We start from the raw sequence: 15,085 nt of genomic DNA, 5'->3' as shown, positions 1-15,085 counted from the left end.
TAAATAATCCCAGTTTTTTTATTTCCTTGCACATATTTCCTGAATTTCTGACTGCATGTTACAATGGCTCCCACCTCCCATTATGGTACTGCTTGATATTCACTGCAGTATACATATAAATCACTGTTTCGCTATTGAAAGCTTTCTAGAGGGGTGTGTATGTCAAAATCTGCAAGATGTGCTGCATTTACAAAAGGGATGGGGTTTGACTCCTGAAGCTGCACCCACCATCTTGGAGATTTTAATCCCATTGTGGGGGGAAACTGTTCGCTTATGTTTCACCATTCACTAAACAAGCCAGATTTGTAGAAGTGGTCTGTTTTCCTCCCTTAGGAATGGCATTTGAAGTTCTTGGAACACTGATTGGCGCTACGCTGCATGGCCAGATAGTTGCCGGTGCTCACACTTCTAGTCACTGTAGCCAGAATGAAACTATTGGGCTGCAACAAAACAGCTCTGAAGTCATAGATATGTCTTATGGAGTAAGTCAAAAACATTTTGTGATGTTTTTATAGTGCTACGTCACATTAGAATGAGGATGTCATATTTATTGTAATAGACCCGGTCTTAAATATTTGTTCAAAGCAAGTCTCATTTGAATTTAGTGGGACTTACCAGGAAATATTTCTTATTTCATTTATGTCTAAGAACCATCTCTTCACTGTGATTTGGAAATCTTGTATCGTAAGGACTTCTCAAAAGGTGGCAAGACACAAGGATTAGTGTAGAGATGAGAGATAAACCTATATGTCAGGCATTTTCAAACTGTGGGCCGGATGCATCACGCCAAAACCACACCTACCCCATTGCCGGCAATGGGGGAGAAGTCCCAATACATCATGCGGCGTCACATGATGTTACAAGTTTGACATGCTCTATGTGCAAAATCCAGATGTATGCCTGATATCACTTAATTCACATAATGGAAAAGCATAATTGGATAAAATTGCAATGTTTTACATGTCGATTGTATGCAGAATGGGTAGTTGATCGTGGTGACATTGCCACACCCACTTCATTCCAGCCCCCTCCGCCCCCAGTTGCAGCCGACCTATTGTGGGCATTCATTCTCAGCTGTCCCTCTGCCAGGACATTTGCCCTGCCACTGGTTTCCCATCCTCTCCCCCCCCTCCCCCATGAAGCGATGGGCAATTCACCTCAGTGGGTGCAATCAATTGTCCCATTCCACATACAATTAATCCATATGTAAAACATTGCAATTGTATTCAGTTATGCTTTTCCATTATGTGAATTTAAGTGATGTCAGGTATACATCTGGATTTTGCACATATAGGATTATCTCTCATCTCTACACTAACAGTCACTCACAGGCAGGGGATAAGATAAACGCAAAGTCATAGGAACACAGCAATGAAAAGTTGCTTCCAAGGCATGTTTGTGCTTTAGTAAGGTACAAGTCAGCTCCTGGTGCATTTAGTTTGCAGTGTTCCAAAGGATAGCCACGTTTTTCAGTGTTCAATGCATAGTCTGTAGTATCCCCTTCTAATACAACTGTTTTTATTATTATATGTTTCTTTACTTCTGTCATTTGGTTGAAATCTTCTCTTACCATTGTCTTTAAAGAAAAAAGTCTACATGATTGCGGCTGGGCTGATAGGAAGCATCTACCTTGTCGGCATCCTTTCCCTGTTCTTTGGAGTGAAAGAAAAAGTTGGTGAGCATAGTTAAAGCTTTTTAATATTTCTGTGTGTCTATTTTCTCCATTCCATCTACAACCTCATATAAACAACGTTGTATATATTCCACCCATTATAGATCCATACACCCTAATGCCAGACAAAAAAGTTCCTTTCTTTAAAGGACAAAAGCATGCAATGAAGCATCAACCATATTTGATATTTACAGCAGCATTTCTACTGATTTTAACAGCAGTTCAGGTAATCCTTAATTTACACAGTGTCTGCATCAACGTGGTTTGTATAAATTGCATTGGAGAATCTATGCAGCTGCAGCATAAGACCTTGATCGTATATACCGTATGTGATCTTAACTGTCCTTAAAGAGCAATCCTCTTTTCGGTAAAAATCAGCCCAATATCTTCTGGGGGCATTCAGAGATTTTATAGATTTTGGCTATCTTCTGGTTTTTTTATTATTCCATTATCAAAAATGTATAAATTTTTAATGTTGAAAGTCGGTGGGCGTGATCCTGTGAAGTCACAGTTACAGGTTTGCTAACCTCTTTCCTGGATTCAAATAAAAAGATAGGTACAACTTACGGCACAAAAAGCATCCATGACCAAAGATTTTTTAATATGCTTTTATATAAAAAGCTTTTTTCAAATGATTAAAAAGCCAATTACTATGAGGTCGTATCAAGAAATGTATGAATTGTAAACAGAAAAGCTTACATTATCACTATATTTATCCATCCTCCTTCACATTTGAATCAGGTCTAACCTAATAGTATAGTTCTCTTTTCTTTTAATGATGATGCATTAAATGTGTATGTCACCCAATAACCAGCACTCTTTTCTTTTCTTTTCTTTTCAACTTTCTAGATAGAACAAGGAAACTTTGTTCTCTTTTGTACTTACGCAGCTGGTCTTCGCAGTCACTTTCAAAATTTAGTGGTAATTATCTTGGTAAGTGTTTAGACAAAGCTACGCTTCCTTTGTTGGTATGTGTTTTCTTCTCATATTTCTGTGGTCCATACCTATATGAAAATCAGGTTTTCATGATTGAAGGCCTTTCTCCACCTGTAACTATGTTGTGCGAATATACCGTAATAAAAAGAAAAATACAGGTAGTCCTTGACTTATAAGAGTTCACTTAGTGAGCAAAGTTACAATGGCACTGAAAAAAGTGACTGATTACCGCTTTTCAGACTTACAACCTTTGCAGCATCCCCGTGGTCACGTGATCAGAATTCTTGGCAACTGACACTTGGCAACTGACTCATGACAGTTGCAGTGTTCCAGCATCATGTGATCACCTTTTACAACTTTCTGAAAAGCAAAGCTAATGGGGAAGCCAGATTCACTTAACAACCGTGTTAACTAACTTAACTGCAGTGATTCACTTAACAACTGTGGCAAGAAAAGTCGTAAAATAAGGCAAAACTCACTTAACAAATGTCTCACTTAGCAACAGAAATTTTGGGCTCAATTGTGGCCGTAGGTCAAAGACTATCTGTATTGGTTTCTGTCTCTCTGGTCACCTTTTTAAATCCATGGTCATCTCTTTAGGCTGACTCCATCAGAGTCCACACTTCTGCCCTCTTGTGATGTGTAACTATTCCTATTTGCATGATGCTGCAATCTTCAAATTGTACACTTAATTCCCTTGGAAGCCATAAACACATTTTCTCTTATCTGTCATTTTTTCCCCACATTATAACACGTAGGTATCAGCTACAGTGAGCGTCCCGTTCTGGCAAAGATTTTTGAAACATTTTGGCAAAAAAAAAGCAGCATGTGGAATATCAGTAAGTAAGCTGTTAATACTTATGGCTACACTTCAGATTAGATGCCAGAAAGGTGCTTCAGAGCATACAAAGGCATGAATGGAGCACCTGTCTGTAACTCTTTAAAGCAGTCAAGCCTTTTTTCATGATCCATGTTGGCAACAGCAGAGGGCAGCTATAATATGCGAAGTAAAAATGTGGCTGCTTTAAAGAGTTCCAGAAGTGCTGCCTGGGCTTGTGCTGGTAAGCACTTTGAAACACTCTTTTGAAATTGAATTTAAGACTCTGCATAGTCCTAATAATCATACATCTTGAATGTAATCATTTGAGCAATAGTTTTTTCTAGGCCATGCTTGCTAGCTATATTGAACCCGTTTTTTAAGTGTGATTTTGGGATGATTTGATGACTTAATTGTAGCTAAGTCTCCTGGTTCTTGTCCTGTTGATTAAGAATCTCTTCCTGTTATGGTTTATAATCTGTTCAGATCAACAGACACCAGATTATGTGGCTGAAAACTAAAGGCACCCTGCCTCTAGAAATAACACCTCTTGTCCTACGGATTTTCTATTTATGGTGGATCTGAAATAGAAAGATAAAGAGTGCAGCCAAATAGTCCCCAATAGTATTTTTCAAACTTGAAATTCACACATCTTAAAATTGCCAACTCCCAGAATTCCCCAGCCAGCATGCTGCTTGGGGAATTCTGGGAGTTGGAAGTCCATACATTCTTAAAGTTACCAAGTTTGAAAGGCACTGTTGCAGAGCATGTAACATGTACTCTTGATGTACATTTTTGAAAAACACTGCTCTATGACCTTCAAAGCAGAAGGAAAACCAAAAGTAAAATTAAAAGGATAGCTTATGCAGCAAAAAAGATCACTCACCACACTGTAGCACTTTGAAGCACATTCTTTGCATACGGAAGATCCAGGGTTTTGTCCCAGGTCTGAAATTCTACCAAACTGATGTCTATCATGGCCGATGATTTTAATCTAGACGAGCTGGTGGTGACTTATTACACTGTCACACCTATAACGATTGTCATTATCATGTCTGTACAGTAATCTTTATCCTGTTTATATCATTGTCCAGTTAAGGCATTACCCTTTCTTATATATCCAATAATGGATGAAATGTTTTAGCTTTTCTCCTCTTTTTCCATTCATTCCAGTTGATGATTCCTTCTGTAATCGTGCTGGTAACGATCCCAAATGTCTACCTTGCCTACCTTGTGGCTTTTGTATCTGGACTTAGCATTGCAGCATCTTTCCTCTTGCCGTGGTAAGAGTCTCTTGTAGAGGGTGAGCATAAGGGCAGGGTATGCAGGGAATATCCACTGCATTTGGTTAAAAGCAGCACTTTAGCCTTTGGGCGATACTCTGCGGTCTGCCTCCAGAAGGTGCTTCATCTAGTTTAATTAAAAATTAATACTGATGGAATCGATTCAGTGCAATGATACACAGTAGCGTCTTTTGGGCTGGGACCTCTTGAGACTACAGACAATCCTGATCGAGAGGCCTCAGATTATGTCATCAGAGATCAGATCTTTCAGAAATCTTGTCGAGAATCTTAAGACAAAACCAGTGGAAGACAAGTCTTAAGGCTAAATGATTAAAATCCCAGTGGTTTTTAATGGCAAATACAAAAAGGTGGGGGGGGGGAAATTATAGGAACAGGCAATAAAGCATATGAAGCTATCCCTATTAACTATATATAAAGGTCTAATTTTAGGGTATTAAAAGTATTTTAATAAAAGTATTATTTTAAAGCAATATATAAATATGACAATGTAAAAGCCTTATTATCAAAATGTGCATTTAATTATAGATCAGTTATTTTCCACTTACTAAGTCCTGAATCGCATGATTTTTAAAGACTTTTTTTTTAAAAAAAAGCCCTTTATTGATTGTGCACAATTTACTTATTCTTAAGGAGGTGGCCACATGTGATCACTATTTTTTGTTTTTGTATATTATTGTTATTTGCAAGGACTGGAGTGATAGAAAGATAGAAAAATAAGAAAGCTTTGCACAGATGGAATTTATTATTAGAACAAAAACTAGCAGAAGTATGAATGGCAGTTATACAGATAGTTGTTAACTTAAAACTAGGCAAAATTATGATGGAGCCCTCAAAAGGTACTTACAACGTGGTTCCAAAGTCATGACAATCATTACCACCCCATAGTTATGTGTCCAGATTTTGGGCGCACGGCAGCTAGCCTGCGTTTTATGTCTATTTGCAGTGTCCGGCGTAGTCATGTGACCATGATTTATGCCCTTTTTTCTGAAAACTGGCATTTACTTTCTGTTTTCAGCAAAAATGCCTCAGTGAACAATGGCTTCACTTAACAGCGCTGGCATTCACTTCATGAGCACAGACTCACTTAACAACCATGGTAATTCACTTAATAGCCACCACAATAAAGGTTGTTGTCAAGTTGGGTTGGTCATGTGGATGTTTCGCTTTACAACTTAAACAACCTTAATGGGTAGACAACTATTATGGTTGTAAGTCAAAGACTGCCAGTTCTGTATAAAGGCAAAATAAGTTGAGTTATAGAATTTCGTTCAAAGTCAGTTTTTCAGTCACAGCACATAGAAACAACCTCTTTTAAATCTCCCTATAATCGTGAAAGATTCTAACTATTTTTTCAGACATTTTTAAAACTTAAAAACTTTTTTTATTTAATTTGGGGGCTTAAACTAAGGCTGCTTCTGTCGGTTAAAGGTCTATGCTGCCTGATGTAGTTGACCATTTTCGAATGCAGAACATTCATTTACCAGGGCATGAAACTATCTTTTATTCGTCCTTCATATTTTTCACAAAGATGTCAACTGGAATTGGAATGGGAATTTCTTCTTTCAGTCTACAGTGAGTGTTTTTAAGTTTTGGCTTCTTTGGGAATCTTGCATTTGTTTAATTTGGCAAAAGGGGCACAGGATAGGTCATCTGTGGCACTCCAGATATTGATAAATTACAACTCCTGCATTCTTTGTCATCGTCCCGGTGTCCTAGGTGTGTTAGGCACTGCAGTTTAGCAACTAGATGGTTGTGTGCTGCCTACACCTGCTCTTGTCATTATGCCTGCAGGTAATCTCTAACTACTCAAGTTTGTTGTGATAAAGATTACTACGTTATTTATTTTCAAAATGTAATCAGTTTATAGCTATCTCTCTTGCTCTACTCACCATACATGCAGGCATATAATAAAGACATTTTCTGTATGAACTCTAAGAAAGGGTTCATATCACCACATACCCAGTCCACCAGATTTTATTCTGCTTTTATGTTTCTTCCAATTCCAGGAAGATTTTTTTTAACAAAATATTCTACAAGTTTCATCAAACAGAAAAAGAAGGGTAATTGTTTTTGAATTTCTGAAGTGAGATTTAGATCCGGAGCCCAGCTTGAACCCGGGCCTCCAAACCAGTTTTAAATAAATTGAGCTGTTTCCAATCTTGCTTGTTGACCCAGGGGGTGGTATGATAGGAGAAAGCGGGCTGGCTGTAACAGGAAATGGGGAGTCCAGAATTTGTTGTCATTTCCACTTCTGACTCTTTCCTGGATCCAGGTGATTGTGTTAGTGGCTACTTTAGCTTCCAACTCTTGCTAGTTTACAGCAGTCTATAAGACTACATTGATTCAGAGGACAGTGACAGAAAAGCACGCAGTGTGCTTCCTCTGAAATAGTTTACCCGCAGAAGTGAAAATGGCCCTTACCTTCATGGTGAGTGCGGAAGCAGATGAAAATCTAGCTATTCTGAAACCTTTCAGGGATTAAAACCTGAATGAAAACCCCTGGTGCCATATTCCATTGAATGGATTTTACTCTATTACTTTTAGGTAAAGGTAAAGGTTTCCCTGCACATGCGTGCTAGTCGTTTCCAACTCTAGGGGCCGGTGCTCATCTTCGTTTCAAAGCCGAAGAGCCAGCGCTTGTCCGAGGACGTCTCCTTGGTCATGTGGCCGGCATGACTAGACGCCAAAGGCGCACGGAGCGCTGTTACCTTTCCACTGCAGTGGTCCCTATTTTTCTACTTGCATTTTTACGTGCTTTCGAACTGCTAGGTTGGCAGAAGCTGGGACGAGTAACAGGCGCTCACTCTGTTACGTGGCACTCGGGATTCGACCCGCCAAACTGCCCACCTTCTGGTCAACAAGCTCAGCGTCCTAACCCACTGAGCCACTGCGTCCTTTTATCACTTTTAGTTTAGTTTAATTTAATCATCAATTAGCTTTAAATTATGTTAATTTATATTGATGTTATATTGTATTTTATATAAAAGCTTGGGAGCTCCCTAGAATCCATTAAAGTTTCAGGTGGTAGAGAAATGTAGAAAATAAATAAGCAAGCTATCCTGGGCCACAAAGGTGGAACCAATTAATCCATTAAGTGAAACAAGTTTGCCAAGCACATTGTAGCTTCATAGGGCAGAAAGTAATGGGCTGGTTTAAGGCAAGTGGCCAATATTATGGAGATCAGGATGCTATTGTTCTGATCATAATGAATGAATTGCTGAGATTGCTTTATAAATATAAGAGCCATTATTTTAAGGTCAGACATCAGTGTTGAAAAGATTGGTCTTTATGTAAAAAAAAACTGATGGGAAAAAGCCAGTAAGGCTTAGAAAATAACAGCAGCAATATTCAGATTGAAGGGGGAGGGGCGCGAAATGAATTTTAGTTGTATATTGTTCTTTGAATAAATTATGGTAACATTTGCATGACTTTTTAATAGATTTGTAGGCTACAAATCAGGGATGTGCATACAGTCCGCCCATGTTGTCATCACGCTGAAAATCTTGGTTGGTGGAATTCCATCCATCCTCATCCTTTTAGGCTTATCCATACTCCTGTTTTACCCAATCAATGAGAAAAGTCAAAAGGAAGTGAAATACGCCTTTGAAAATTCAAGGTAAGTTTGTACTAATACCAGCCTCTCCTAGTGCACATCTTTCTCAGGTGAAAGAAGTGTGCTGCTTTTTAAATCAAAAGTCAACTGTATTACTGTAAAAAATATATGATAATTCACAGAAAGCAAAATCTTTACATTAAATTATAAATTACTAAAGGTAAGTAATGTCGCTATTTCCCATTCCTTGAATGCCCCTGTTTATTCAGCCATGTGCATAAACAATAAGTTATGCTTACGATTCGTAACAAATTCAGAAAGCTTATAAAGCAAATAAAATATCCACCCAAAAATAAGTTGTTGCATTGAATAATTAAAGCACACTGTAAAGCTAATTATTTGAAAGTTGAATCTGTTGAATTCTGGAGGATTTCTTAAACTTAAATCCAATACTGATTTTCAGAGTTTCAGAAAAGCCAGAAGTTAAATCCGGAATGATGTGCGTGCAAGATTTCTACTCCCATCGTTGGGAGTAAATAAAACACTACCCCTTAATATAAATTCCCATATTTTCTCTTAGACTTGTGGTGTTTGGCTTTGGTGGGTCTTAAATGCACTTATTTTGCATTGTCCTGAAACTGGCTTTTCCATAGAGATGATGTACAAACAACAGGAAATAAATCTTGATATATTTGACCAAGAGCTTACAAGTTGTTAGAATTAAAGGCCAGTATTAACTTATTTGGATTCTGAAGCTAAAGGACAGCTTCTAAAAAACATTTTAACGTGACAATTTTTGTGTCACATTTTGTGTGTATGGGGTGTATGTATGTGTATATGTAAAAAAACCTCATGATTAAAAGGTGGAATCCAGGCCCAGCAGATGCCGTGTTTAAATTACAATGTAAACTGTTTTTTACACAATATTCTTTCATGTCTTATAAAACAGGAGGAATCATGTGAAGACTGAAAACATTGCCGAGGAAAGCAGTTGTGTTGGAAAGCCTGAATAAAAATAGAAATCCAGTGCTAATGAAAATGCAACCAGAGGGCAGCACTTCAGCATGTTTGAAGGCATTTATCTTATTCCACCGGTCTTTAACCACCCATATACCACCCATTCTGGTCTGATCAGAAAGATGATGCTTTGCAGCATGGGCTTAGAGAGCCTGTACATCTGTACTGCTGGATTACTATGAAGCCTTGCAGGAGCTATGTATAAGATGCAATAGGTGGTGCTCTCTTTTTTCATATATAGTACCAGTGCATATTATACTGAGAAGAACAGCTGCCTGCCGAGAGAAAAGCCGTGGTCTTGTGAGCGCTATCCATAAGCTGTTAACCAAGACAGTGTGGTTAGAGGGAATTTCAACTAATTATAAGTTATGGTTCCTACCAAAGGAAATCCCGTAATTTTTGTTAATCACAGAATTCTGTTTATCATCAATGCATTGCCATTTAAACTGCTGGCTTCATCTCTGCTTTTTGTATAGACATTTTTAATCCCACCTTAATTGTTTTATCAATAACTCAGCAGAGAAGATACCTAAAACTCCTTCCTCTTATTTTCTGATAGCCCACTTTTGAATTAATGTGGAGGAACAGAACACGTGAATTCTAAGTCTCATCTTCATGCCTTTTACTATATTAAATGGGGCTCATAAATATTATAAGAGGATGTACTGTCTTCGCTGGCACATATATAGAGTGTCAACTGAACATTTTGAGAGGCATTATAATTAACGTTATAGTAGCTACGGGTTCCCTTGATGGAGGCACTAGTTTGCACTATTAGTACTTCTGCAAAGCATTTTTACCAAGAGGCTCAATGGCAGTTTTGTGTGCTCCAGGAGAATGCAATTGAAACTTTTTTTTTAAAGGGCTATAATCCTCTCTGTGGCAAATGGACAAGGCAGAAGTCATTATTCCATGGTTTACACAAATTGCAGATCATCCATGCTGTCTCAACTGATTGTAATAACTACTTTCCATTCACTGCTGTTTTGCACAAGTACAGCCAATAGAATTTAGGTAATTGAAAATTTCAACTTGGAGTCAGCCCATTCACAGAAACAGAAACACAGGTTCCTCACTGTGTGCCTAGCAATGGTGAAATGTGACATATAAATGTGACTATTTTTAATGATGCCAACATGAAAAGTTACAGACTTTTTTTTTAAAAAAAAGATGCAGACTTTCTACGTCTGACACATAATAGCCCAAACTATAGTCAAATATATTTGAAAATGGATCTTTGCTTCTATTAATGAATTAATAGATTAAAATCACCCTTAGATTGAAGAAATGTATTATTTTGAAAGTAGTTTGGCATTCTCAGTAGACATTACGAAATAATGAAATTGGGTAACAGCTGGGCAATATTGTGACTTAACATCAGGGCTTTTTTTCTCATAGAATGCTCAGAACGGAGTTCCGGCACCTTTTTTGAATAAAACCTTGTAGGGTAGGCAAGGCGGGTTGTATGACATGTGTGAGTTCCAGCACCTTTTTCTTTTACAAAAAAAGCATTGCTTAACATTATTTTTCAGTAAGGCTTGTAGAAAAAAGTATACCTTGTAAATTGTATGTCTACTTGCTTTTAAAATACACATAAACGGGCACTCCCATTCACCAGATGCAGCTCAGTAGAATATGATCTAAAAGTCAAGTTGTTGTCTATTCATGTGCAAGAATCATAAGAGTAACAAGCAAAGTAGCATCTCTGGTTACAGAATTAAGCAAAATTGATAAAATAAGGACAACACAATAAATATTACGTATAGCAGTTGTGCCATTCTCTGCTCAATTCATCTCACAAAACCCTCGGAAACCTTTTTCTTTCTTAAGCTTGCTAAAAAAAACTAAACAATATGAAGGTTTTATTCAGGAGACTTAAGTTCTCAGGTACAAATTCCAGTGTCCTTTTTGATTTAATGTACAAAAGCCCACATTCATCGGATGATCTGATTTGGCTGGGAGGAAAGCATAGTCTTTGTGAATGGAGTCAAATTTCATATATTGGTGGCAAATCTTCAATAACCTCCGGGGGGCAGCAAAGATCCTGAGAACTCCCACTTTGTTATTGCCTAGAGGTTATCTGAATTTTTGCAGCCCAGACCAGGGTAATTTTGTTTGATCCTTGGTATTTTTAAATAATTGTTGCAATGTCAACCTTTACAGTTGTTGGGTGTTTTTTGTTTTGCTTTTAATTAATAAAATAGAAAAAAATAAGAGAAAAAAGCAATTCAAAAATAGCAAAAATGTAAAGAAACTTCTCATATAGGTAAATGAAATTTTATGGAAAGTTTTCAATAAAAAATATAGGTAGTCCTTGACTTATGACCATAAATGGGCTCAAGGCAGTTGTTAAGTGAGTTTTGCCCGATTTTATGAACTTTTTTGCCAGAGTTGTTAAGCAAATCACTGCACTTGTTAAGTGAATCTTGGGTTAAGTGAATTTGACTTCCCCCGTCGACTTGGCTTGTGGGACCCCAGTTAGAAAGGTTCAACTGGTGATCATATGACCCCAGAGCAGTGCAACTGTCATAAATACATGCCAGCTGCCAGCTGAAGTTTTGGTCACATGACCATGGGGGAATAGTGTGAAAATTGGTCATAGGTGACTTTTTCACTGCCGTTATAACTTCAAAGGTCATTAAATAGTTAAGGCAAGGACTACCTCTAACCATATTTAACGGTTGCCATCCAGCCATACCTTACATCTATAAGAAGTCTATTTTTAAAAGTTCCAAGTTACTATAGGTCTTCAGTACCCTGAATAATTAGATGTGTGGTGTTTTTTTCATCCAAAATTTCCCTGACCCTAAAATATACAGTATGACAAATAGCTTGACTGCAAATAGTATTTATTATATACAGTAGTTGCCTCAATGCTTCTTGAATAAATCTGCTAGACTGCAATATGTTTTGCTATGCAATTTATCTGTGGAATATTGTGAAGTGCTTTTTTCTACGACTTAAGAAAGCAGATATTCAACAGTATACTTTGGGTGCATGTGTCTTTAAGCACACATGCATTCAAGCACATGCACAAAGACAGGTATCGCTATAATATACAGACTGCCAAGAAAATTATCAATTCTTATAAGAATATAGTACGAAACTATTTTAACAGCAATCAGCAAAATGTGCAATGATATACAAAGTACTGGAAAATTTGGAGTGATGACATTTTGTTAACCTTACAATATTTTAAATAAAAAATGGAATTGAACATTTTATCATGACTTTACCCTATGTTGAAAGGAATAACAGGAGAACCAATTTGTCCTTTTCGGGGACTTGAGAAATTACATTTGAGAGAAACAAAAACTATCTTTTCTCATACCCTTTCTCTTTGTAAAAATCTGCTTCTCGTATTAGTATGTTGTATCATGAAGGTTTGTAAAATGAATTCTGCATGTATGGAATAGGTAAGATACATATTGTATATTTATGGAAAAGAATTTAATGTTTTTCATAAGGCTTGTTGGAGACACAAGTAGACAAAACACTTAAGTTTGAATAATAGAAAATTTTTTAAAGATAACATTCTAATATTTATTTTTCCCTTCAATCATATCCTATTTTGGGAGACTGCCTGGATAAGTCCCTGCAGCTTTTTGACAAGGTGCTTTGGAAGTGGTTTGCCATTGCTACAGCTGGAAGTGACAGCTGGGCGGCTTTGTGCCAGACGCTTTCTCTCAACCCTAGCAAGAAGGCAATGGCAAACCATGGCTGAAAAACCTTGCCAAGAAAACTGCAGGGACTTTTCCACTCAGTCTCCAAAAATTGGATATGATTGAACAGAAAAAAAGCAGCCTCAAAGATGACATTCAAATAATAACTTAAAAGTACTTACAACTTCAAAAGGGATTTTACGGGGAAGGTGGGAGGTCCTTCTGTTTTCTTTTGGTGGTAGCCAGCTCTGCTGAGACTTTGGAAACTGGAATTTTTCAAATTCCATTGCTGGAATATAACTGGCATTTGCAGTTCCAGAACAGTCATGGAGCTATCTTTGATTTTTCCTTATCTACTATGATCAAACTTCACCTCAGCACTGCTGATTTTCCTATTGTTCAAAATAATGTGAACATTCAAAATGCTACTTCTTACATTTAAAGATGATTTCCCTATTGTTCAAAATAGTGTGAACATTCAAAATGCTACTTCTTACATTTAAAGAATGTGCATAAATGTGTCATAATTTAATAGGGATGGAATTGTTCATTCTGCTAAATCAAAGCCAAAGAAATAACTGTTTTATTCATTGTGTGTAAAGCCAGTTCTTAATCATGAAACACTCTCAAACCAGCTACTTTTAAGGTTCACCTTTACTCATATCAATCTTTTGATGTTTTATTTTATTATTTTAACAAAATAACAGAGTTGGGAGGGACCTTGAAGGTCTTCTAGTCCACCCCCTGCACAAGCAGGAGACCTATAATACCATTCCAGTCAAGTGGCTCTCCAGTCTCTTCTTAAAAGCCTCCAGTGATGGAGCAGACACAACTTCTGGAGGCATGTTGTTCCACTGGTTAATTAACAAAATAATAAAGAGTTGGAAGGGACCTTGGAGGTCTTCTATTCCACCCCCTGCTCAAGCAGGAGACCCTATGATACCATTCCAGTCAAGTGACTATACAGTCTCTTCTTAAAAGCCTCCAGTGATGGAAGCAGCCATAACATCTGGAGACAAACTCTTCCAGTGGTTAATTGTCCTCACTGTCAGGAAATTGGTTGTTAAGGGTTAACTTTGAACGGTGACAAAATGGATTGTTGTAAGTCAAGGACTACTTTTATGTGTGAAAAACACCTTCGGGGGGACTGGACAAAGATACCGCCACAAGAACAATCCATGCCTTGGAAGAGGGAGCTCTAATGGAATATGGGGAAGAGCTTGGGAGATTCTGGCAGGAGATGCTGTCTGGGAATGGTCAGGTAAAAGAGCGTAGCCCTCAGCTGCATCCTAGATGGAGAAAGCAGCTCAGAAAACTGGTTTCTTGGGTGGTAAATGAAAAGGGGTGGGAAGAGAAGGAGACTTGTACTTTTAAGATTTGCAAAATTGTACCAACAGAGCATTACAATAAAGTAGAATTCACTCGCCCAATTGCTAATGGAGATTCTCCGTCATCCAGGTCCTGGTTGTCCCAAAGGTGCTTTTTTTCACAAGGCAACGACTCCATTTTCTCTTTAAAGCGGCCCCTCATCCAAGAAGCCTCTCCAGCTACTACTGGAAATCTTCAATCCCCGCAGACTGCTGGTCATTTGCATTCCAGGTGGCCTCAACAACCCTCTAAAACGGGTGTCAAACTGCCGGCTCGCGGCCAGATGCGTCATCCGAGAGCTGCGCCCACCCAATTGCCGGCAATGGCAAAACCATCCCGATACATTGCGCAACGTCACGTGACATGAGTTTGACATGTCTGCTTTAAAAGGGTGCAAATGATCAGCTGTCTGCAAGAAGTATTTTTTAATTTATTTTTATTTTAATCCCATTTATACCCCGCCCTTCTCCGAAGACTCAGGGCGGCTTACAATTTAAGCACAAAACAATGTGCTTAGCAATAGCCTTCATTCTATGTATATGCCTGCTTATTAGGGCTTTCGGCCCCCGCCAAGCGGCATTATTACAAAGTCAGCTTATTGCCCCCAACAATCTGGGTCCTCATTTTACCTACCTGGGAAGGATGGAAGGCTGAGTCAACCTTGAGCCTGGTGGGACTCGAACCTGCACTAATTGCAGGCAGCTGGTGTTACTTAAGGAGGCATTAGCCCACTGCTCCACCAAGGCTCACTTAAGG

General features: G+C 38.1%; 1 protein-coding gene across 5 annotated transcripts in view; it reads left to right on the top strand.

The window, feature by feature from the left end:
* Positions 1-12,521, top strand: part of MFSD2B (MFSD2 lysolipid transporter B, sphingolipid) — a 38,185-nt gene extending 25,664 nt beyond the window's left edge. For 3 of the 5 annotated variants that reach the window (XM_083351888.1, XM_083351889.1, XM_083351891.1), the window contains 9 exons: positions 334-482; positions 1,585-1,675; positions 1,777-1,898; positions 2,522-2,605; positions 3,367-3,447; positions 4,599-4,708; positions 6,158-6,301; positions 8,169-8,345; positions 9,232-12,521. In XM_083351888.1, coding sequence (XP_083208014.1) covers positions 334-482; positions 1,585-1,675; positions 1,777-1,898; positions 2,522-2,605; positions 3,367-3,447; positions 4,599-4,708; positions 6,158-6,301; positions 8,169-8,345; positions 9,232-9,295 — 1,022 coding nt within the window. In that variant the 3' untranslated portion in view covers positions 9,296-12,521. Of the gene's footprint in view, positions 1-333; positions 483-1,584; positions 1,676-1,776; positions 1,899-2,521; positions 2,606-3,366; positions 3,448-4,598; positions 4,709-6,157; positions 6,302-8,168; positions 8,346-9,231 lie in introns of those variants that run through there. The other 2 variants (XR_014491116.1, XM_083351890.1) reach the window with 2 other exon arrangements.
* The last annotated feature ends 2,564 nt before the right edge of the window (positions 12,522-15,085 follow it).

The sequence above is a fragment of the Vipera ursinii genome, assembly GCF_947247035.1.
Source record: "Vipera ursinii genome assembly, chromosome: 1".
Lineage (NCBI taxonomy): Eukaryota > Metazoa > Chordata > Lepidosauria > Squamata > Viperidae > Vipera > Vipera ursinii.
This window is presented reverse-complemented; position numbering and strand designations above follow the sequence as displayed.